A 22,426-nucleotide genomic window follows, 5' to 3' on the forward strand; every position below is an offset into this window, starting at 1 on the left:
GAAAAAACAAGTTGCAACGGATGGGTCGGGACCGGCTTCGACTCCGAGGACGAAACGGAAAACCACTCCGTGGTCATCGGATGAGAAGGAAGCCTTGTGTCGGGCTTGGATAGTCATTTCTGAGAATCGGCGTTGCGGTAATTGTTTTAACGTTTTTAAAAATGATTTTTAATAAAAAAGTTAAATAAAAAAGTTAAATGACTTACAAATTTATTTATTCATTTGCAGCCGACTACCAAAAGAGCAAGATTTTTTGGACAAAGGTTAGGGAGACGTTCTATACGCTCGTTGGGAGTACAGAGCGGAACGCCGATATGATTTCGGGTCGGTGGTCCGAAATCAGAAAATTTGTCGGCTTGTTTACTAATCTTTTCAACAGGAACAGCGGTCGTATGAGACCAAGTGGCAGTGATGATTTGGCGGTTTACAATTTCACTGTCGAAGAGTGGAAGCAGGAGTGTTTGCGGAGGTATGGGACGGTGAAGACGTGGGACGATGTAAAGTTGTGGGAGAGGTTGAAAAGGTGTTCCAAGTGGGTTGAGCTGGTTGCGCCGGACGTTGATGCGGAAGTACGGCCGAAACGGACTAAAACAAGTTCGTCCGGAGCGTATAGCACTTCAATCGGGTCGGATTGCCGCGTTGGATTCGACCTAAACATTGCGGGGGAGGAAACGTCTTCACCGCCGAGGAGGCGGCCATTGGGACGGGACACCAAGGGGAAAAAACCGGCTGAGGGGGAAGCCGTAAACATCGCCAATCTTGTTGAATCCCTCAATAAATTCAACAAAACCATGGAGGTGGTCTCTAATGACAAAAAGGAAAAAAGTCGAATGAGAGATTTGGACTTCCTTACTAGAGACTTCAGTAACCTAAATCCGGTCGATCAAATGCTAATGGAAAAGCAAAGGAACGTATCCGAAAGAGGTTGATCGAAGAAGACCAAGCCGAAGAATAAGAATAATGTTTTTTTTAGTACTTTTATTTTTATTTTATTTTTAGATATTAATGTGTTTTTTCATTAATGTGTGTTTTTTTTAATAATTTATGAGTTTTTTTAATAATACGTTTTTTGAATATATTTATAAAAAAATAAAAAAAAAATCCGCTGGAGTCCCTGCTGGAGCCCCTCCACACCAGGGCCAGGGGCTCCAACGGGGGCTCCAACACCCCCCTTATCCAGTTTCTCTCTCTGCCACACGTCATAATATTATTGGCTGGAGCCCCCACTGGAGCCCCCATTAGAGCCCCCCACACCCCTTAGCCTTAGGCTGAGGGGTGTGGGGCTTCAACGGGGGCGCAAGAGCCCCTCCGCTCGCGCCCCCAGGCGCGACCACCACACCACCAGGCGCTAGCGGGGCCGCTAGCGGGGCGCGAGCACGAAAAACAAAGCAAGCGTGATGGGGTTAGCGGCAGAGGAGAGCGTAAAGTAGCATAGGGGAGTGTGCAAAGACCCGTTGGATATATAAAATGAGCCGTTGGGCTCTTATTTAATTAAAAAAAAACCTTTTTTCATTTATAAAATACCCCATTTCACCCATATCAGTCACCACAACTTCAAAATAAAACCCAAAATCAACCTATCTTCCCAACTTTTTTTTAAAAAAATGGCTGGAAATTGATACCCAAACCTAGATTTATAAAAAATAAAAAAAATACGTTGTTTGAATATATTTATAAAAAAATAAAAAAAAAATTCGCTGGAGCCCCTGCTGGAGCCCCTCCACACCAGGCCAGGGGCTCCAACACCCCCCTTATCCAGTTTCTCTCTCTGCCACACGTCATAATATTATTGGCTGGAGCCCCCACTTGAGCCCCCATTAGAGCCCCCACACCCCTCTGCCTTATAAAGTCGTAATCGAACCACTTTTAACCCAGAAACAAATAACACGTCAACACGGCAGTCATATGCTCAATGACGACAAACCACCACTCCACTTAGTGGACGAATAATAATATTATTTTATTATAATCAAACACAAACCCAAATACACACACCATCACCATTCACCTTTGATTCCCCAATTTCTCTATCTATCTTCACACATTATTATTAATAAACAAAACAAAACCAAACCAGACCCACTTGTGTAATCACCAATTGCTTCTATCCCAGAAATGGTTTCGCCTGAAACCACCAATTGGATCTACGATTACGGTGGTTTCATTGACGATTCAATTAATATAACTCTACCTGATGGTAATAATAATTTTATAGTTTCTGGTTCTGGCTTTACCTGGCCGATTCAATCCACTACCTTCAATGGCTCATCGTCTAATCCCAGGTAATTGATTCTTATAGTAATACTATAATCGACTAATTGTTTTTTGTAAATTTTGTATATTATATCAAATTAAAATTTGGGAAAATGGATGCTATGGTGCTACATAGTTTAGGTTTTAACTTAAAAGGCTCGGGCTCGAACTCGGCTTGTTTAGAGCTTTATTATCAAAGCTCGAGCTCAAATCATGTGTAGGTATTCGAGCTTGACTTATTTAATTTATTTAATATTATTTAACAAATTTTCTTATTTGTTTCAAAAAAGTTAAGAATTTTTAGGAACTCTTAGCAACTGAACATTTTTTTATATATTAATATTATTTGAGAGTAGTTTTATCATATTTTGTATATAAATAATTGATTATATATATGAACCACAAGTTTACATCTGTGTAAAATTTATGTAATAACAAATTTACACATGTGTAAAAACATCGATATGTGTAAAAACTAATTTTCGTAATTGTAATAGTAAATATAGATATAGAAAGTGATAAAAACTACACTCAAATAATGTTAACATACAAAAATTTTTATAAAATAAGTTAGCTATTAAGAGTTCTATAAAATTCTTAAATTAGAATTAGAGTTCTGTAATGAAACTCATCCATTCATAATTATAACTTTTGTAATACATATTACTTATTTTTATTATAATTTTAATATATAATAATAGTTATTTTTTTAATATATTAAATAAAAGTTATATAAATAAAAAGCTTGAGAGCCGGCTGGAGCTTGATGTGTGAATCTCGGGCTTTATTTAGATTTTTTACGAGCTGATCTGGAGTAGCTCATGAGTGGCTTTATTTAGTTATACAACTTTTAAATTTATATAGATTGATGGATTTGTAGAGATTTAGTGTTGTTGACTAAATGTTTTTAAAACTGTTTGTAAATAGTTGTTATTGAATAGGTGTGAATATGGATTGATTTTTTGATTTTATTATATGACTAAGTGTACTTTGGTTATAGTGGTGATCTTGATGGCTCAATTGTGGATTCAGATGGACATAACAATGATTCTAGATCAATGAAAAGGTAATTATATCTTCTTTCTTAAGTTTGTATGCACGTGCATCAAGGTTGTAGAACTCGTTAGGCGCAAGTTGGGCAGTGGGGGTACCGGCGAGCGGTTAATCGGATTGGAATTCTATATGTAAATTTTCAACCTTAAATATGTGTCAGTGTATATATATAGCTATGTACACACAAAGTTTTTTAATAAGTTATATATATATTTTTCAAAATTATTAATCGGATTGAATTAAAAAGTATAATTTTTCAAATACAAAGAATTTGACCAATTCTGACAGAAGTTGACCGATTTGACCGAAAGTTGACTGCTTTGATCGAAATTTGACTGGTTTTGTCTGACTACTAATGCTAGGGGCCGATTAGCTGAAATCGATTCTGCAGCCCAGCGATGAGCAACTAATTGGTGCCTAGAACTGTTATTTTACAACACCGTGCATCTATAATTCTTTATGGATGGTTGTGAAAGCACATGCTTTTAGTTAAATGTGTAAATAGTATTGTTTTGAAGGATTACACATGAACATTAAGAGCCACATAATCACTTGTACAGTTTACTTATTGCTTTAAATCTTTTCAACACTATGTACAACAATGCAAGTGCATTAATCATTATGCAGTTCTCGCGTTTCTTACTTAAAAATTGTTTGAAGATTTCATTAATTTTGTGTACGACAGGGGAAGGGGTGAATCTTGCAGTGGTACAAGTAGCAAAGCATGCCGAGAGAAATTGAGGAGGGATAAGCTAAATGACAAGTATGCTATCATCTGTTACGAGTTATTTTTAATATTTTATATTAATTTTTTTAATGGTTTAGTATTTACTGTTATGCCATGTGTTTAGGTTTGTTGAATTGGCTTCAATTCTCGATCCGGGAAGGCCCCCTAAAATTGATAAAGCTGCTATTTTGGTTGATGCGGTCCATGTAGTGACCCAGTTAAGAAAAGAAGCCCAGAAGCTGAAAGACTCTAGTTTAGATCTTCAGGAGAAAATTAAGGAGCTAAAGGTAATCCTTTCTGTTACCTAAACGTGACAAAACGGATGGGTCGGTTAACAGATAAGTCGGTAATGTGGGTCGGGTCGGGCTGACCCAAAACACGAGTCGTCTAAAAGTTGTTACTTTTTTTAGCAATAGGCATGTGGAGGCCACACTACCATTAAACTTTTTTTGTTAAAGGCACTTGTTTACGAAAAAACTTTATAGGGGGTGAGGAAAACGCTAATTAACTGAACCGAAACTGAATTAACAAATAAACAAACCGAAATAACCAACCCAAACTTAAAATTAATGGTTTTTCTTTACCTAAAGTTTAAGGGCCAAATTCGTAATTTTGGGCCAACTTTTTTAGGTCCAAACATTTCAATCCCAAATGTAAAACCGAAACCGGTGGTTTTTCTAAAACCAAAATTTTGGTTTTGGTTTGGTTTGAGCTTAAAACTGACCCAAGTCGTTGATGCATCTAAATATGTATGCGGTTTAGCAGGATGATAGAAATGCACAAAATTCTTTGAAAAAGACAATAATACCCTTGCTTACCTTTTCAATTATTTGAAATAAACATCTATCGATCAGTAAAATAATTAAAGGGCGTTTTTGTCATACAAACATGTTTTAGCTGGATTTGGTAAACAAAACCAAATACATGCTTGAATGGCTTACACTAGTTTCATTATATCGGATTTTAATTTATTCTATGCATCAATTACATTTTGGGCGATTTTGAACGCGTTTGACAACTTTTTTTTTTTTTTGAAACTTCACTATATAAACAACAGCGAACAACGCCCGGAGGCTACAAAAACCAAAGAGACATTACACCAAATTGAACGAACACCAATCTGACCACAAGACTGGTTTTAACCGAGGTCTATTTCTATACCAAAAGAACCCCAAAGCCTTAATGTCACTAACAATATCAATAATCCTAACCGGAATTTTAGAGAACACTAGATCGTTTCTAGCTTTCCACAGCCTCCAACAAATCGTTATCACCAAGCCTTGAACAACCTCCTCCTTACCATGGGACAAACCTGCCGTTAAATGCAATCTGGATAGCTCGAAAACACTGCTGCAACCCACCGAAGAAACCGAGGTCCAAGATTCGAACCAACTCCAAACTTGACCCGCCACTTCACAGTTAGAAAAAAGATGATCTGCAGTTTCCGGAGCTAACCCACAAAGACTGCAAGAGCCAGAACTACCTTGTATACCTCTCTTCCTCAATTCGGTTCTCGTAGGAATCCTATTCATCACCGCTCGCCACATAAACACAAGACACTTCTTCGGAATCCATTTGACCCAACCTATCATACTCCCTGAGTTCGGCTCAAAATCTTTACCGATAATTCTTCTAGCATCCGCCACAGAGAACTCGTCACCTTTAACACCTTTCCAAAACCACTTATCCGGCCCATTGGAACCGAGAATCGAACTAAACAATCCGAACATCCTCTCCCATTCCGAAACTTCTTCGGCACTTCTCGGCTCCCTTCTCCAATTCCAGCTCCATTCAATCCAATTCCCCACCTTTCTAACCCTTTCAAAAACCGTACAGTGTTTCTTTTTTTCAAGGGAAAAAAGAAACGGGAAAAGCAATTTTAACGGGCCACACTCGTTCAACCTAATACTTTTACCATCTCCAACCTTACCAACGAAACATTTATCTAAGCTCTCACCATTGCTCTTTAAATCTTTGATAGCGGAGGCAATATTTTTCCAGGTCCCCGTTATTTTCTTATTAATCGGCACTAACCCCCAATCGTTACTAAAACCATGAATACCTTCGATGACCTTTTTCCATAAACTGTTATTTTCTATTTTCCACCTCCAAGCCCATTTCAATAAAAGGGCTTGGTTCATGATTTTTAACCCCGTGATGCCTAAACCTCCTTTCTCAATCGTTAAGGCAACAATATCCCAAGCAACCCAATGTATTTTTCTCTTTTCTTCCGATCCTCCCCATAAAAACCTTCTAATCTTCCCTTCTAAAGTATTAATGACGCCGGTAGGAGCTTTAAATATGGACATGTAGTAGATAGGGAGGCTTTCCAAGACCGACCTTATAAGAACCACCCTACCGCCAATCGAAAGAGATGACGCCTTCCACTTAGATAGTCTCTTATCGAACACTTCGAAAATCGGGGCCCAATTATTGATTCTATTCATGTTCGCGCCAACCTTGAGACCCAAATATATGAAGGGGATCGAGCCGGCTGCACACCCCATCAAATTAGCCATTCTCGAAATTTCATTGCTATCCACACCAACACCGAACAACCTAGATTTTTCCAAATTTATCTACAAACCCGAACATAAGTGAAAAAACCTAAGGAGACGAACAATACATCTAGCGTTCTCATCATTCCATTCCCCGATAATTAACGAATCGTCCGCAAACAAAAGATGAGACACAAACGGGCCATCTCTCGAGAGCTGCACTCCTTTAAAACACCCCTCCACTGTAGCTTTAGTTATAAGGCCTGATAAGGCTTCCATAACACACAAGAATAAGAAAGGGGATAACGGGTCCCCTTGTCGCATTCCTTTGGAGCATTTAAATACCCAAGTAGGAGACCCGTTAACCAAAACAGCCGACGAAGCTGCCGAAAGAACACCTCTGACCCATCCTCTCCATTTATCGGAGAACCCCATTTGAACTAACACCGAATCCATGAAGTCCCAATTAACGTTATCATAGGCCTTTTCGAAATCGATTTTGAAGAGAAAAATCTTCTTATTGTTGAAATTGGCCCAAGAAATCATTTCGTTAACAATAAGAGGACCATCAAGGATTAATCTATTTTTAATGAAGGCAGATTGTGACTCTGAAATAACCGACCCCGACCACTTACTTGAATCGGTTAGCTAAAACTTTGGAAATAGTCTTATTAATTGCACCGATCAAGTTTATCGGTCTATAGTCACCAAGACCTACCGGATTCGCCACCTTCGGAATCAGAGTAATAAACGAGGACCCGCATCCCTTACTAATCCTTTCACTCCTGTAAAATGCCTCCAAAACAGCGTAGAAATCTTCTTCGAACCAACTCCAATACTTTCTAAAAAAATTGAAATTAAAACCATCCGGGCCGGGAGCTTTATCAGGTCCGCACCCCAACACCGCTCTCGACACCTCATCCTTAGAAAACGGCATCTCTAATCTGTTCATGTCGGCTTCGGAAATTTTCTTGAAACCCCTGTTCTCTAACCTCGGCCGTGAGGTAATGGATTCCTGGAACCGACTTTTGAAAAAGAGAAAAACTTCTTTTTTAACCTTTTCGGCTTATTAACCCATTTACCATTGGCTTCAACCCCCGAAATAAAATTAGTCACCCTTCTATTGTTAATACAAGCATGAAAAAAAGAAGAATTCTCGTCTCCTTCCACCGCCCACTTTAGTCCAGATCTTTGCCTTAAATCTTTTTTCCGAAACTTTATTATTATTATTATTATTATTATTATTATTATTTATTTTTCCTGTTAGATATAAACTAGTTTTTTTTTTTTGATTTGCTATAGGCTGAGAAAAACGAACTCCGCGATGAGAAACAAAGATTGAAAATGGAGAAAGAGAAACTCGAGCAACAAGTGAACTCAATGAACCCGCAGCCCACTTTCATGGCTCCACCTGCAATACCTGCTGCTTATGCACAAGGCCAAGTGGGAAATAAGTTGGTACCAGTCATTAGTTACCCGGGAATGGGAATGGCCATGTGGCAGTTCATGCCACCTGCTGCAGTCGACACCTCACAGGATCACGTCCTCCATCCACCAGTCGCTTAATTCAGTCATCGCTGGATGTGCATGCGGTGCGGTTTGTCATTAATCTATGACTCTTGTGTCAGGTTTGTGCTTGTGTAACTATGGTTAAATTTGGTATACTTATGGCATGTTTATGAAGTTAAACTAACTGTTAATGTGTGTGATTTTTGTTAGTGTTTTTTTTAAATGTTTTTGTCTTGATGCTAGTGACATGCTTAGATCCGTTTTAACTTTTAACTTTTCGTTATGCACATCGTAATGCGTTATCGATTAGATGTTCTTTTACAACTTGCACTTCAAGTTTTTGATGATATAAAAGGCTCTACTGTTTAGATTAGATGCTTATAGACTAATATGTTACTTGATTCTGCACTTACTGAAGTGGCCAACAAAGTTGGATTCCCATCATAATTGATTAGATTTATGATAGGGGTGGTTGTATCGGGTTGGTGGGTTCAATCGATGGGGACCCGAGCACGACATGTATATTTATCCATGTCAAGGACATCAACCTTTTAACCCGTTTATCTGCTTGACAAGGTGTAAATGGGTTGACGGGTTGTAATCGTGTTAAACGGGTTGGTGGGTTGTAATAAATAGGTTAAACATGTTTTAAGAGGGGTTAGTGGGCTTCTAATTTTTATTTGGGTTGATGGGTCAACATGTTTAATTAAATGGGCTAAACATGTCAACCTAAACACAACCTATTCGATAGGACGGTAAAAAAAACTGATAATTTTAATTTTAAGCAGGTTGACAGTTTAAATGGGTTAAATAGGTCAAACTGAACGCAATTTGGTTATTAAACGGGATAGATATGACAACCTAAAATTTGGTATTTTTGTGCGTATTGCGTGTTTAAGAAGAATTCAAGAACTACAGAAAGACAATGAAAGAATCTTTTTGTTTTATACCTCATATTCTCTTTAGATCAGAGCCAACAATATACAAAACATTATGGATACAGCAATATAAATGGCAATGTACCAAAAAAATGTAGTGTGACATGACTTGATGATAAGCTACCTTTCTAAGATGCTGTAATATGACATGACTTGATGAACTTATCTGAGTAATTGACATACTTTGTCCATAGTTTCTTAAGCTCCAGAAATGCAATGTCTAACCACGGTTTTGCTCGACCATTAAAATGAACAACCGCAGCATGTTCAACATCGGCTGCACTTGTATTCTCTTGGTACCCGAGCCCCAACATATGCCAAAACGGGCCGATAACATGCACATGACCATGAAATGCTATCAAACCAGGAGGCAATGTTCCTAGCTGCCACAAACTTAAATCTGATTTTAAATTCTGCATCAGGTCAAACAGATTGGTCAAAAGTCAAAAGTCAAAAGTCAAAAGTCTTGTGTGTGTTTTTAAAATCAAATCACTAACCTCTTCAAGCCAATAATGGTAATTCTCACTTATATTAGTCTTTCTCCAAGCTTCAAGATCAAATATGTTCATGCCATAAGCCCAAGCACATTCATTTGGATTAAAGTTCTTTGATATTAATGGGTGAGAAAAGTTTAAGTAGCTTTTGAACCGCTTCGACATTACAAACTTATCGCCCCCTTTACAAGTTGCAACCGCTCCGTTCACTTTCCCGTTCATGTTGATCTCCCATAGAGCCGATAAATCTGACTGAACCACAAGGTCGTCGTCTAGAAACACGACCTTGTTAAGACTCGGAAACATATGAATAAGAGTTTAAAGTGTAAGCAGAAATAGAAGGGTATAATGGTCATATTATAAATTGTATCTGACTCACCTGTGGCAGATAGATTCGAACATGGTTCATAAGCGAGTTGTACTTAGGACTCATAGCTTGCAACTTAGCCGCAATAATATGCGGTTTCTCGGTGTTATTAGCCACGATGGGTCATCGTTATTAGCCACGATAGCCGATGACCCGCCTCTAAAATGGGCCTGGGCTTTTTGATCCTTCTCCATTGCTTCCAAAACCGGGACTTTTCCCTTTGCAAACCAATCAAAATGGTGCAATGCCTTTACCTCAATCACCGCGGGTGCTAACCGATGCAACGAGAACCATGCTTGCATTGGTGAGTAAGTTTTTCTATCGGTTATTATATGAATGACCACCATTTCGGGTCTTAACGAGTTGTAAACGAGTGATGTTGCTACAACCGAGGCCGCAATGATGTTATCGGATGCAAGAACAAAGTGGAAGTAGGAGTTATTAACGAGGGTCGGGACGAGCTCGGGCAGCGGGAGTTGGAGGTGTGCTGCGGCATTGGTGGCGTGCTCATGGGCTAGTCGAAGGGCTAGACAATGGAGGTTTTTGGGTATGCTACTGGATGCCACGTGGCGGTAGAGGTATTCTTGGACTTTAGCTGTTCTAGTCCTTTGTTCAAGAAGTGTTATCTAAGACAAGAAATGAAAACATGTTTGTTAGACACAAAGAAAGTAAGATTTGACACCACTTAAATGGGCCTCGGTGGGCCGTATTGGGCCCAAGATAATGATTTTTAAAACGACCCATTTTGACTCGAACCAATATTGCTCGGAACCTGTTAATTTTGACCCGATCCGACCCACCCGTTTTGCTAGAAGAGGATACCATGTTTTTAAGTTTGATGGCAAAGGTCTTTGCATTTGGTCTATTGCTGCCTTTCATACTAGTAACAAATTCTTCTAAAGTTTGAGGGATATCAGGCCCTCCTACTATCTCATCTTGGCTAGACTAGTCCTCCAAGATTTGATAAATTACTTGTGGTACCTTGCAGAAACGAAAAGACGATTTTAGTCCCTAAACGTTTTGAAGTCTTAAGACAAAACATTTGGTGTTAGCATATTACATCTGAAGCTGATTGAAGGTTTCTTCCCCTTAATACACCGGGCGATAACTTCTTCCCCAGACAACCTACACGACAATAAAAAATCACGAGCTAAGCGGTTTTTGAGATAGAAAATGCGGGTTGTTAGAAAAGGGAAACACGTACCGATGGTAGAGCATTTGATATGATCATCAATGATGTCAACCGAACATAACACGAATATGAATCTAATAAGGAAAGTTAACAACAAGAGCGAATAGAAAAGTGTCTTGTAAGACAATTTTCGTGATCCGACCTTAACTTTTATGAACTCCTTCACACCTTTACTTGTCATCACCGTAATATGTCGTAAACTTGGAGATATATGCAACTGCATTTTGATCAAGCTCACCAAAACAAGACACCAAGCCCACGAGCCTCAACGGGTTCAAAAGTAACACCTTTGGTTTGGGTCAGGGTACCGTTCGGTTGGGTTTGTAATGATATTTTAAATGTGTGTTTTGGGTTGATAGGGAAGAAGGTGGTGTGGAAATGTTAATAGCTAGGAGGGTATGACTTATGCTTATGTTCAATGTTGTTGAGGGTTTCCCATCTTGCACCTAACCTTTACCTTGCTTAAGCTTTAGTATTCTCTCTCTAAATAAATAAATAAGTAAATAAATAAATAAACAAATAAGTAAATATTGAAAACAAGAAGTTGGACAGAAACCAAGCGACAAGAAAACCTTAGCCATAACGAAAATGAAGAAAAAAAGAGACCATGATTGAAGTAAAAGGAATCTAAATTTATCCTGGATTACAAAAATGAATGTAACATGAGTAATTATTTAAAATATATGTTTTGAGATATTATTTGATTGGCATGTGTCATGTATAAAGGAATAAAAAAGTGTGTATGTTTGGTGATGATTTGGCTTTCAAGTTATTTACCATACAAATAATTTATTTAAGTTAAAACGCTAACATGTGTTGTTCTATATTTGTTTGATGTCACACCTCTTCTAACTAGGAAAATGACACATAATATATATTGACTATTAGTCGTGGAATGCTCTAGTGGGCCTTAAATCTAGGTGTGTTGAAGCCCCAACATTACTGACTTCGTACGGTTCTATTCTACGTACAAGAAAGCTGAGGATAACCTGCGGTTTTTTCATACATAAAGGCAGTCAAATTTTTTCTGACGGAATTCGTCACAACTTCGTCAAAAAAAAACCCATACATATCGACTCTTGGTGTTTCTAAGAATTTTAAAACACATACGGGTGAAATTTTACAAATTTCATGCTCGGGGTTTTCATCGGGTCAACCCGATCGGGGTTCGGGTTATTCAGGTCGGGTTACCTTAAAAAATATCTAACCCGCAACCGGACCATATTAAGGTTCGGGTTAGTCGGGTTTGGGCTATTCGAGTTTCGGGTTAGTCGGGTCAGGTCATCGGGTTAATCGGGTTATACATGTTAATTTATAATTTTAATTTAATTTTTGTGTTAAAGGCTGCAAAATTTCTCATTTCACACAATTTTCAATTTCTTTTAAAAGTAATTATCTTATAATTACATATAGGCATGTAAACGAACCGAACGGACATGAACAAAGACATGTCTGTGTTCATTCATTTAACTTTAAATGAATACTTAATCAAAAATTTCACATTGTCCTCAATGTGAGAAAAAGGAAATTGCAAGTAAAATTATGCAAAAAATAAAAACAAACTAATAAATTGGAACAGACTCCCCTGGTAAATAGACGATATGCCTCGTGAGTCGTGTTCCACGCTCATCAATTCAAACGGGATCAGCAAACTATCTTCAAATAACGTCATCTTTCACGAACAAAAGCGGCAACACTTAAGGAAATTGCATCCCCACACTTGTTTAAAACTCTAGCTCATCAACCGTCATCAACCAATCAAGGAATAACCTGCAAGTAAGAGAAGAAACACCCGGCAAAACTCAGAAATAAAATAAAAATGAAAATAAAATAATAAGGAAAGATATTACCGGGTTGCCTCCCGGAAGCACTAAGTTTATTGAATAGTCTTCAGCCGGACTCGCTCCCGAAACCTCAATCAGGAGGCTTCTCCTTTATTCGCTTCCCATCAATACTCCTCAACACTCTCCTGTTACAATTGGTCGGGAAGAAACCAACTGCACCGCTTTCATGGCCCAAACATACAGCGTGAACTTGGCCCACCAACTCGTAGACTCCCCCAAAAATGATTCCTTGAAGTGAAACGGGAGTGACGAAGTCTTCTGCACACCATGATCTCTGAGCCTAGATATCCTCCTTATTCTTTTAACCAAATTTTTAAACCTCGACACGTCCCGAATGGAGATTGAGTACGGTTCATGTTTTGGTTTTTCACAATCCAAGTGCAATGGTGGGAAGACTGAATCACCAACCACCTCATGGCTCTTCTCACAAGGCTCCTTCTTGATCCCCACACTTGGCTCGTTATACAATAAATCTTCAAGCAACTTTAAATCACCAAGTGGGTCAAACTCTCCATCATCCATCACTGTAAAATCCACCAACTCGTCACCAAACTCACCCCTAAACTCTTCCTCCCATGAAGGAACATACTCCTCTGACTGCTTTTCCATCCCCAAATTCTCAAATTCGATAATTGGCTCACTAAGTTGTGACTGACTTATTAAACCAAGCCAAATTCCATCTAAAGCTTGTTGGGTCAGAAATGGGGCATTTGGATTTGTATCATGGATGATGCGCAACCAATCCAACATTACCTCATCCGGATATGGTATTTGTTCAATGAATTCACCGGATGAGTTTTCATAACCTAGAAGATTCCCCCCTTAAATCAAACATCAAACGTAACCAGGGTTTCACTCGATTTTTCGCTTTGCAATCCAAAATCCTATGTATCTCCGTCTGCCAAATAGTGTAACGTTTTTATTCTTTCGTAAGTCTCCATTACTGCACCCTTAAACAGAAACGGATCACGGGCACCAGATAGTAGTAGACGAAAACTAATTAAAACTAAAATAAAACTATTTAAAAGAAAACTAAAATAAACTATATTAATCTAAATATATCTACAAAACTATATAAAGAAAGTCCTCAACTCGGGTCGTTCTCCAATCGCCTCAAACCGTGTCCCCAGCAACGGCGCCAAAAACTTGATGTGCGAAAATGTATCTATGAAAATTACGACTCACAACTAAGCTTTAAATTAAAACGGAATATCCTAACTTAAGTTCACACAACCGGCAAGTGTACCGATCGTATGTAGTAAAAACTAAGGAAGTCCGAGTATCGAACACAAAGACACGTGAGGTGATTACTAACCCTACTCAAGTCTTGCCTAATTAATATATTTGTTTAACTTATATATCTTAACTAACTTAACTTAACTAATGGTGAAACTTAACGAAACTAACTTGAAACTTAACGAGATTTAACGATAATAAGAAAACGAATCACCTAGGTAAGATGACTTAACGGGTATAGGATGGCTCAGGTGCTAACAAGTGTTTGAAACCGGCGTCTAAAGATGAACTAAGATATATGTAATCAAGGAAACTGGTCCCTACGGTCAGTTTTACCAGAAAACCTTAACAACGTCTATTTAGCTTTTAATTTACGGTTATTTATTTACGTACCCTAATGATTTATTACATGGTCCGTATCAAAATCACAATCCTCACTAAGGTTCGAGCTAATTACAAACCTAGGAAGAGAGGAGCAATTCAATATTAAGGATTAAATAACTCAACTTACAAACTAACCTAGTCGATAGCTAGAAACCGCACGTGGTCTCGCAACGGGTAACTAAATCAACTAAAGCAGAGAGATAAGCTAAACCCTAAGGTTTTGGTCCAACTCAAAGAGGATGATCCTACTGACCTAAATGATTCAAGAAACATAAACCCTTATGGCACGTGTCTACCACAATCAATCAACACACTCAGTATTAACCGAACTAGCAATCAACGACTACACAAAACAAATTCATGCAATAATCAACTAATCGGGGCTCATGCAACCTAAAATACATCTAATGGTAGCAAGTTTCATGGAATAATATCACAAATTATGAACTTTACAATAACTAAACAATCAAACACGAAATCAGCACCCGAAAAGTGATAAATCTACCGTTAAACATCAAACCTAGGCGATTCAAACAAATATAGCCAACCATAATGAATGAACAGTAGATAATAATGATAATTAAGCTCAAAGTATTCATTACAAACTGATTGGAACTTGTTTCAAAGTCTAAAACTCAAAAACGAACTCACAGACGTTAAAACAAGCAAAACCGACAACCGGTTGATGAAACTCTGATCCGGAAGCTCCTCCTCCTTGGTATTTCGACTTTAGCAGATGTGATGGCTGGAAAGATGATTCAAAAATCGTTCATAGGGTATAAAACCTTCATATATATACACGTTTAAACACCTCTTTCCTAATATAAAATATGTTAAAACAAGCCCACAAAGCCCGCTAGAAGACAAAATAGTCGTTTTTATGATTTCTGGCTGTTCTTGGCAGCCTTGGGACATGTTGGAATCCACCACATGCTTCTTGAATGGTATGACCTGGTCACGTAGCTCGGCCATGCCATTTTATGATGTTTTTCGACTTCCAGCTCGTTTATCTTCATACGCGCGTACCGGCTTCATCCGAGCTCCGTTTTAGCTGATTCTTTCTCCATTTAGCTCGTTTTCTCGCTCTCTTCATCATGGGACCTATCACATACACAAACGTGTAAATTCACGCAAGAACTATTGATATTCGTTAACGTTTAAGCACAAAATAACATAAAAACTATTAGGAAAACATGTGGGTTTTACACCACATCCGAAAGACTAATAAACAAAACCGGGCCTTATATTAAAGAATTTTATGAATGTGTTGGCATGGTTGTTAATACCATTTTTTCTTCTGTCAAATGAAAAGATATGATGTTGGAGGAAAAACCAGAAAGAGTGGAAAAAAAATTCTTATTGGTGATATAAAGACAAGAAAACGATTAAACCAAGAGGTTTCTCTTGAATGAACTAGAGACACATGATGAGTTTCTCACTATAGAACAATCATAAGTTTCTTATAACTATTCTCGGAAGTTATTAAGGTACTTTTTTTATAAAAAAATTTGGAGAGAGCGTACAACAACGATCTAATGCGAAATGTATTCTGTCATATTTTAACAGTCTTGAATTTGTGTTTCATATACCCTCGTTGGACGATATTCTAGCCTCACTAATGCTCTATCAAAACATCTTCAAAAAAGAGTCAAGACTTGTTAGAAACGTCTAAGTTGACAAACGTGACAAACCGATAATTGAATAATCTAAGACAACACGGGGTTGACAAAATGTTGACAAGAGTTACATTTTTAATGAAAAAAACAATATTAAAATGTTAGATATCACAGAAAGTTAAGGTAATCAAAGAAACCGAAAGAATGTCATTACTAATTTACATCATTATGAGGTTGAAAATAGATTTAGTGAGGTCTCAACTAGTTTATTAGAAAACATGTCTGGTTTAAATCATTGCAATTTGTTTTCTAAGATTGATGTATCTAAGATAGTGACATTTTATGAGATGTATCTGAATGATTTTAGTAATGAAGAAAGATGGAGTATTTCGGGTGATCTTACGACATTTTATCACACTTTAAAGGAAGATGATAAATTTGCAATGTTGGGTGGAACGTGTGACCTTATTCGTGTAATGGTGGAAACAGGAAATCCGCCACTTTTCCTTTGACTTATAAGATACTAAAGTTAGAGTTGGTTTTACTGGTTGTAACAACAACTGTTAAAAGATGTTTTTTTTTAAATAAGGCTTATCAAGACGGATTTGCGCAATCAGATGGTTGATGTGTATTTGAATAATGCTTTAAATTATGCAGTCTAAAGAGAAACATTTGATAAATTAAAAGAAGAGGATGTAATGTCTCAATTTCAAGCATTCAAACGTCGAAGAGGAGAAATTAGCACCCATGTGTCTAAATTTATTTATTATCGTGTTTCTATTTTTGTTGCGTTTACATTGTATGAAATACAATAATTTTTTTGAATGCTACCCATGAGACTGATGTCTAGAAACCTTCTCCTGATTATTGTTCCAGTTAGAAATGGATTAACGTTTTCAGTGAGACAGTCTAGCTTGACCGGTATATTGACCTTTCATGGGAAAGCAACTAAAGAGCCATATTTGCACTTAAGTGATTTCAACTCTATTTGTGCCACTATTTCCAGTCAAGGGTTCACAACAGATGAAGTCAAACTAGTTGAGCTAAGTTAAGTCCGAAGGATTCGACCAAGTAATGGTTCTTGTCATTGCTGTACACCTGCATTTACACATAGCGTGATTTAGCACAACAGGTTATGGACGAGTATTATACACCATAGAGAACATCAAAAGATCGAAACACCATTCATAATTTTCTACAGCATACGGGTGATACCTTTTATGAGTGGTTTTAGAGATTCAAATTGTTGTTGAGGACCTACCCACATCTTGGAATTGTCCTATGGGAATTGATTAAGGCATTTCATGATAGTCTATCGAGAGATGATGTTCGGGATCTTCAGTCCATTACAAACGGGTCATTATTAACTAATGATGAAATATGGACTAGAGACATTTGGAAAGACATGCCATCAACTCAAAACGACAGGCACTGTCAAACAGGATGGTGAAAAGGTCAATGGTAAAAGCAGTGGAGAGTGGCGTGTTAGAAGATAGAACGGCTCAAATGGAGAAAACATTAGAAAAGTTGACAATAATTAGTGAAAAATGGAGGAATCAAGAGGGTAAAGCATTCCCGGTTTGTGAGCAATGTGGAGAACTGGGTCATGCTATGACCAATTGACCAGGTTTTGAGGTTGATGAAAAAGTAGAGGTAGTTTATGTTTAGGGCTGTTTATAGAAATGTGGTTACCAGTCAAATCAAAGACAGTATGGGTATAACTCAAGTAATGCTCATGGTGGTTTTAATAAGAGGAACTAAGATAGTTTCAACCAGAGGTATCAAAATAACTATCACCGGAATCAAGGATCAACCCAAGGTCAAAGCCCATCTCAAGACTCTTAGGTGTTAACACTATTTAAGGACCTCAATCGGAGGATAGAGATTCAAGAAAAGGCGAATGTTGCATGGGATAAGCATATGCGCCAGCTAGCTAAGGAGTTAGCGACAATGAAGAGATACCCAACAAAGCTTTCAAGCGCTGGAAGAACCCGAATTAACAAATCAATAGATCCTCAAACTCCATGGATGTACAAGTTAGTGCCATCACCATTGGTTTTAATGAGGAGAATGACATGATTGAAGAAGTTGAAACGGGAGTACCACTTATTCCCATTCAAATTGGGAATCCAGAATCACGAAGGCACTTGTTGATTATGATGCAAGTGCAAGTGTTTTATCAGGAAGTGTCTATGACAAGTTTGATTTCTGGTCTTTAAAATAAGTTGACACCACTTTCGTGTTAGATGATTTTACACGAAGACGCCCCCCGAGGGAAGCTTGTTGGTGTTTCACTGTAAGTTGGAGATTTTTTTACCCCAAATATTCCTTGGTTCTCGACTATGGGAGACAGTTTTTTGTCACATCAAACACTCAGATATATTATTGACACAAAACAGTTTCCATGACCTTTGTTAACCGTAAGTTAACTTTTAATATATTTTAAAATTTTACGATTATTCTGGTGAAAATAAATATTCTAGGCCAGGTGTTACTAACATATATCTTTATCATTGACACCAAAGTGGAAGGTTGTGTGCTTCACATGTCAAAGCGTGAGAAAGAGAAGGAGGAGCTAAATGCAGTAGAGATGAAGTTTGGAGAGTTAGTAAGCTCAAAAAATGACACCAAGATGATGATGGAAACAAGTGCTAACAATGAGAAGGTGGGCACATGCAAGATGAAACCACTAAAGAAGAAGAAGGTAAAGAAGTCACTTGGGCTAGAGAATGAACCGAGAAGGTTGTCATGTTTAAGGCTCAGGTGGAATACCATGGAGAAGCTACCATAGTGCTAGAGAAGCACACGAAGGGAGGTAGAGGAAGGTATGTGACGGGTGGTCCATGGGACAACCCTTAATTGATTTAAAAGCCGTAATAATCATGATTTGAATTTGTTTATTTTGTGGAATTAGATGACTACGGTTTGGTTGGTGAATTGTAGGTAAAAGGAGGTTCCAGAGCTATTAAGTCGTATAACGAAGAAACCCAAGGAACCGGAGATGCGAAAGAAGTCAAAAATAAGTGAAAGTGAAGGTGCATGGTCGGAGTCCACCGTGACCCACGGTTCATACCGTGGGCCACGGTCCAAAGAAGATTAAATGGACAGAGGCCACTGTACCGTGGCCTCTGTCTCACCGTGAAGACCACCGTGACCCACGGATCAACCGTGGGCCACGGTCCAGCTTTTGTCAAAATGCACCGTGACTCACGGTGTGAACCGTGGGCCACGGTGCGGGTCGTAACTGCCATTTTCTTTCATTATTTTAATCGGTTTTTGGCTGGACTTTTCATTATTTTTCATTGAAAACACCTCTTGGATGATTTTGGGAGTGCATCGTCATCTCAACAACATCAACAACCAACCTTTCAACCATCACAATCAAACTACCAATATCAACCTCAACCGTTTATGCAACATTCAAGATCATAAGGTGACGGATACGGATATGGGTTTGACAGTGAAATTGAGGGGTATGAAGTGGAAGGTTACTACATGGGAGGTGATGGAGGAAAAATGGTAAATCCGGGAACGTTTGGTTATGGTCAATGGAAACAAGCGCAACAAGTGCAAGAGCTTAATCGACAGCAACCACCGCCGGTTGTTGTCCAACAACCTATTCAACAACCGCTAGTTATACAACAAGCTCAACCACCAGTTCAACAAGTTCAACAACAACCACCGGTTGTTGTTAATCAAGTTCAACCTCCACCGATTGTTCAACAACCGCAAGGGCAACCTCAAGATCAACAATTCCAACCGCAAATGCCCCAACCACAGTTTCAACAACAGTTTGCGCAACCAAGGCCCGTTTATAGACAAATGGGTCAACCAAGGGTACCTTTGGGTGTACCAAGAAGGCATGCAAGAGAGATGGTAAGGGGGATTGAAGCCCATTTCCGACCCATAATCACTAATAATCCGTCTCCAGTGGTCATCCCTCTCAATCCTCAAGGGAGGACATTTGAAGTAAGAACCAATTCCCTTCAAAGTCTTCCGAAGTATAAAGGTCTAGCAACGGAGGAACCTTACTTCCACTTGGAGGCATATGACTCTATTTGCAACACAACTTGGGGTCAAGGTTTTACATCGGATGAGGTAAAGTTGGTTCTATTTCAGTTCTCATTGGAAGACAAGGCAAAGAGATGGTTTTACACTTTGCCTTCCGCGTCTGTTTATACTTGGGCCGAAATGCAACAAAGATGTTTAAAAGAATTTTACACGGCCCAAAAGACCAATGATGCGAGAAGAAGTCTGAGAACCTTCCAACAACAAACGGGGAAATGTTTCATGAAGCTTTTGAGAGGTTCAATATGATGATAAATAATTGTCCTCATCACGGTATTGCTTTATGGGAGTTTTTGAATGCATTTCATGAAGGTTTGAGTATGGAGGATGAACGGGATTTGCGGTCGATCACTAATGGTACATTTGGTATCAATTATGAACAAGACGATTGGGCGTATTTAGAACAAATGGCGGTTACTTCAAAGAGAAAGGCTCAAACCGGTAGAAGAGCAAGACCGACGATTGGTAGACCCCAAGTGCAAGCCGTGGAAGAAGGAAATGTACAAACCACTAATCAAGTCATCAATGTTTGTACAAATTGTAACGAGTTGGGTCATGCAACGGAGGTATGTACAGTAGGTCAAGTGCCGGTGGAAGAGGTGAATGCACTTCAAGGGGGAGGTGGTAGAAATTATAACATGAACTCCAACACCTACCACCCCGGGTTAAGAAATCACCCGAATTTTCGTTATGGAAATCCGGCCACTCAATCTAACCCGAATTTTCAAGGAAATCAAGGCAATTATGTTTCTCGCCAACAATATAATAACCCAGGTAATTATCATGGCGGGAATAATCAAGGATTTCAAGGTCAAGGGGGTGGTAGTCAAAGCGGGTCAATGGGTCAAAGTTCATCGAGTGGTAATGAGATTATGGACATGTTGAAGTTGATGCAACAAGACATGCAACGAAGAAATCAACTTGATGAAGTGCGAATGCAAAAGGATGAAGTAAGAGATAAGGCCATCCAATCTTTGACTACACAAATGGGTCAACTTGCAACTGAAGTGTCCGAGTTGAAGAAGAATAAAGGTCAATTGCCAAGCGACACAAAGGTAAATCCTTCTCATAAATCTTCTCATAATGTTCCTATTAACCACGTTAGTGTTTTAAGAAGTGGTAAAGAATATAAAAAAGATTTATCACCTGGTGTGGTTGATGGGGAAGTTGAGGACATTACGGGTAATGAAAGTGATGATGAAATTGTAACAAATAAACCCACAAAACCGTTACAAACTCCGGGTCAAACTTCAAATTTAAACGATAAAAATAAGGAAGTGGAACCAAATGCGGTTCCATTTCCCTCGGCTTTACTTGACCCGGGTAAGAAAAACATCATTTCTAGAAGGGGTCCTCAAAAAGAAGAGATGTGGCAAGTTTTTAAGCAAGTAAAGGTAAATTTACCTTTACTTGAGGCAATAAAACAAGTACCCGCGTATGCTAAGTTTTTGAAAGATCTATGCACTCAAAAGAGGCAACAAAAAGTGCCTAAACGAGTGGATTTGACTGAGCGGGTAAGCGCGGTTTTAAAAGGAGATCTTCCTCCTAAGCTTCAAGATCCGGGAACGCCCTTAATTAATATTCAAGTAGGAGATTTTCAAATGTCTAGGGCGTTACTAGATCTTGGGGCCGGAGTAAGCATTCTCCCGGGGGTTATATGACCAATATGACTTTGGTCCTTTAAAACGTGTTGAGACCACGGTTGTATTGGTGGATTTGTCTCATAAACTTCCGCGTGGAATCGTGCGAGATGTTATTGTGAAAGTGGAGGATTTTTACTATCCGGTTGACTTTTTGGTCTTGGACTATTCTTCGGGGAACCCAAGTCAACAACAAAATGTTATCTTAGGTCGACCATTTTTGAACACTGCTCATGCAATCATTGATTGCAGATTTGGTACCGTTGACATGGCGTTTGGTAATCGTAAAATGCGCCTTAATGTTTTTACTAACGTTTCTAATTCTTTGAGTGGTGAAGAATGTTTTATAGCAGATTTGGTGGACCATTGTATTCCTCATGAATATGATGAAGATTGTGTAGAAGCTTGTATTTGTGATGGTTCTGAACAGGTACACGTCTGCGCTTTGAGGATGGAAGAACAAAAACAGGTTGTCTTAGCTATGCAAGAGGGAAGGCCACCCTGGACAAATCAATTTGAGAATTTGCCAACGGAGATCAATTCGGACACAAAGCCGTCTTTGGAGTGTCCACCAAAGGTTGAATTGAAGGAACTCCCAAGTCACTTG

The 22,426-nt window shown here is 38.6% G+C and overlaps 1 protein-coding gene and 1 pseudogene across 3 annotated transcripts; one reads left to right on the forward strand and one right to left on the reverse strand.

The window, feature by feature from the left end:
* Window positions 1–1,940: 1,940 nt before the first annotated feature.
* Window positions 1,941–8,260, forward strand: LOC143557861 (transcription factor ILR3-like). Of its 2 annotated transcripts, XM_077046831.1 has the most exons (5): window positions 1,942–2,282; window positions 3,254–3,319; window positions 3,992–4,069; window positions 4,158–4,320; window positions 7,834–8,260. In XM_077046831.1, exons 1-5 carry the CDS (start codon window positions 2,116–2,118, stop codon window positions 8,095–8,097), a joined length of 738 nt encoding a protein of 245 aa, XP_076902946.1. In that variant the 5' UTR covers window positions 1,942–2,115; the 3' UTR covers window positions 8,098–8,260. The 2 variants fall into 2 exon arrangements, with proteins under 2 accessions (XP_076902947.1, XP_076902946.1); XM_077046832.1 differs by lacking the exon at window positions 3,254–3,319 and having other exon boundaries at window positions 1,941–2,282.
* A 730-nt stretch (window positions 8,261–8,990) lies between these two features.
* Window positions 8,991–11,971, reverse strand: LOC143557863 (putative galacturonosyltransferase 12; annotated as a pseudogene). The gene is made up of 6 exons (XR_013139642.1): window positions 11,044–11,971; window positions 10,900–10,964; window positions 10,662–10,820; window positions 9,852–10,465; window positions 9,476–9,778; window positions 8,991–9,391 (listed from the first exon to the last, which is right to left on the reverse strand). The product of XR_013139642.1 is annotated as a putative galacturonosyltransferase 12 (transcript).
* Between the last annotated feature and the right edge of the window lie 10,455 nt (window positions 11,972–22,426).

Source organism: Bidens hawaiensis, unplaced genomic scaffold (assembly GCF_021521415.1).
Source record: "Bidens hawaiensis isolate Kalapana, Puna unplaced genomic scaffold, B.hawaiensis_p1.1 tig00019208_1, whole genome shotgun sequence".
NCBI lineage: Eukaryota > Viridiplantae > Streptophyta > Magnoliopsida > Asterales > Asteraceae > Bidens > Bidens hawaiensis.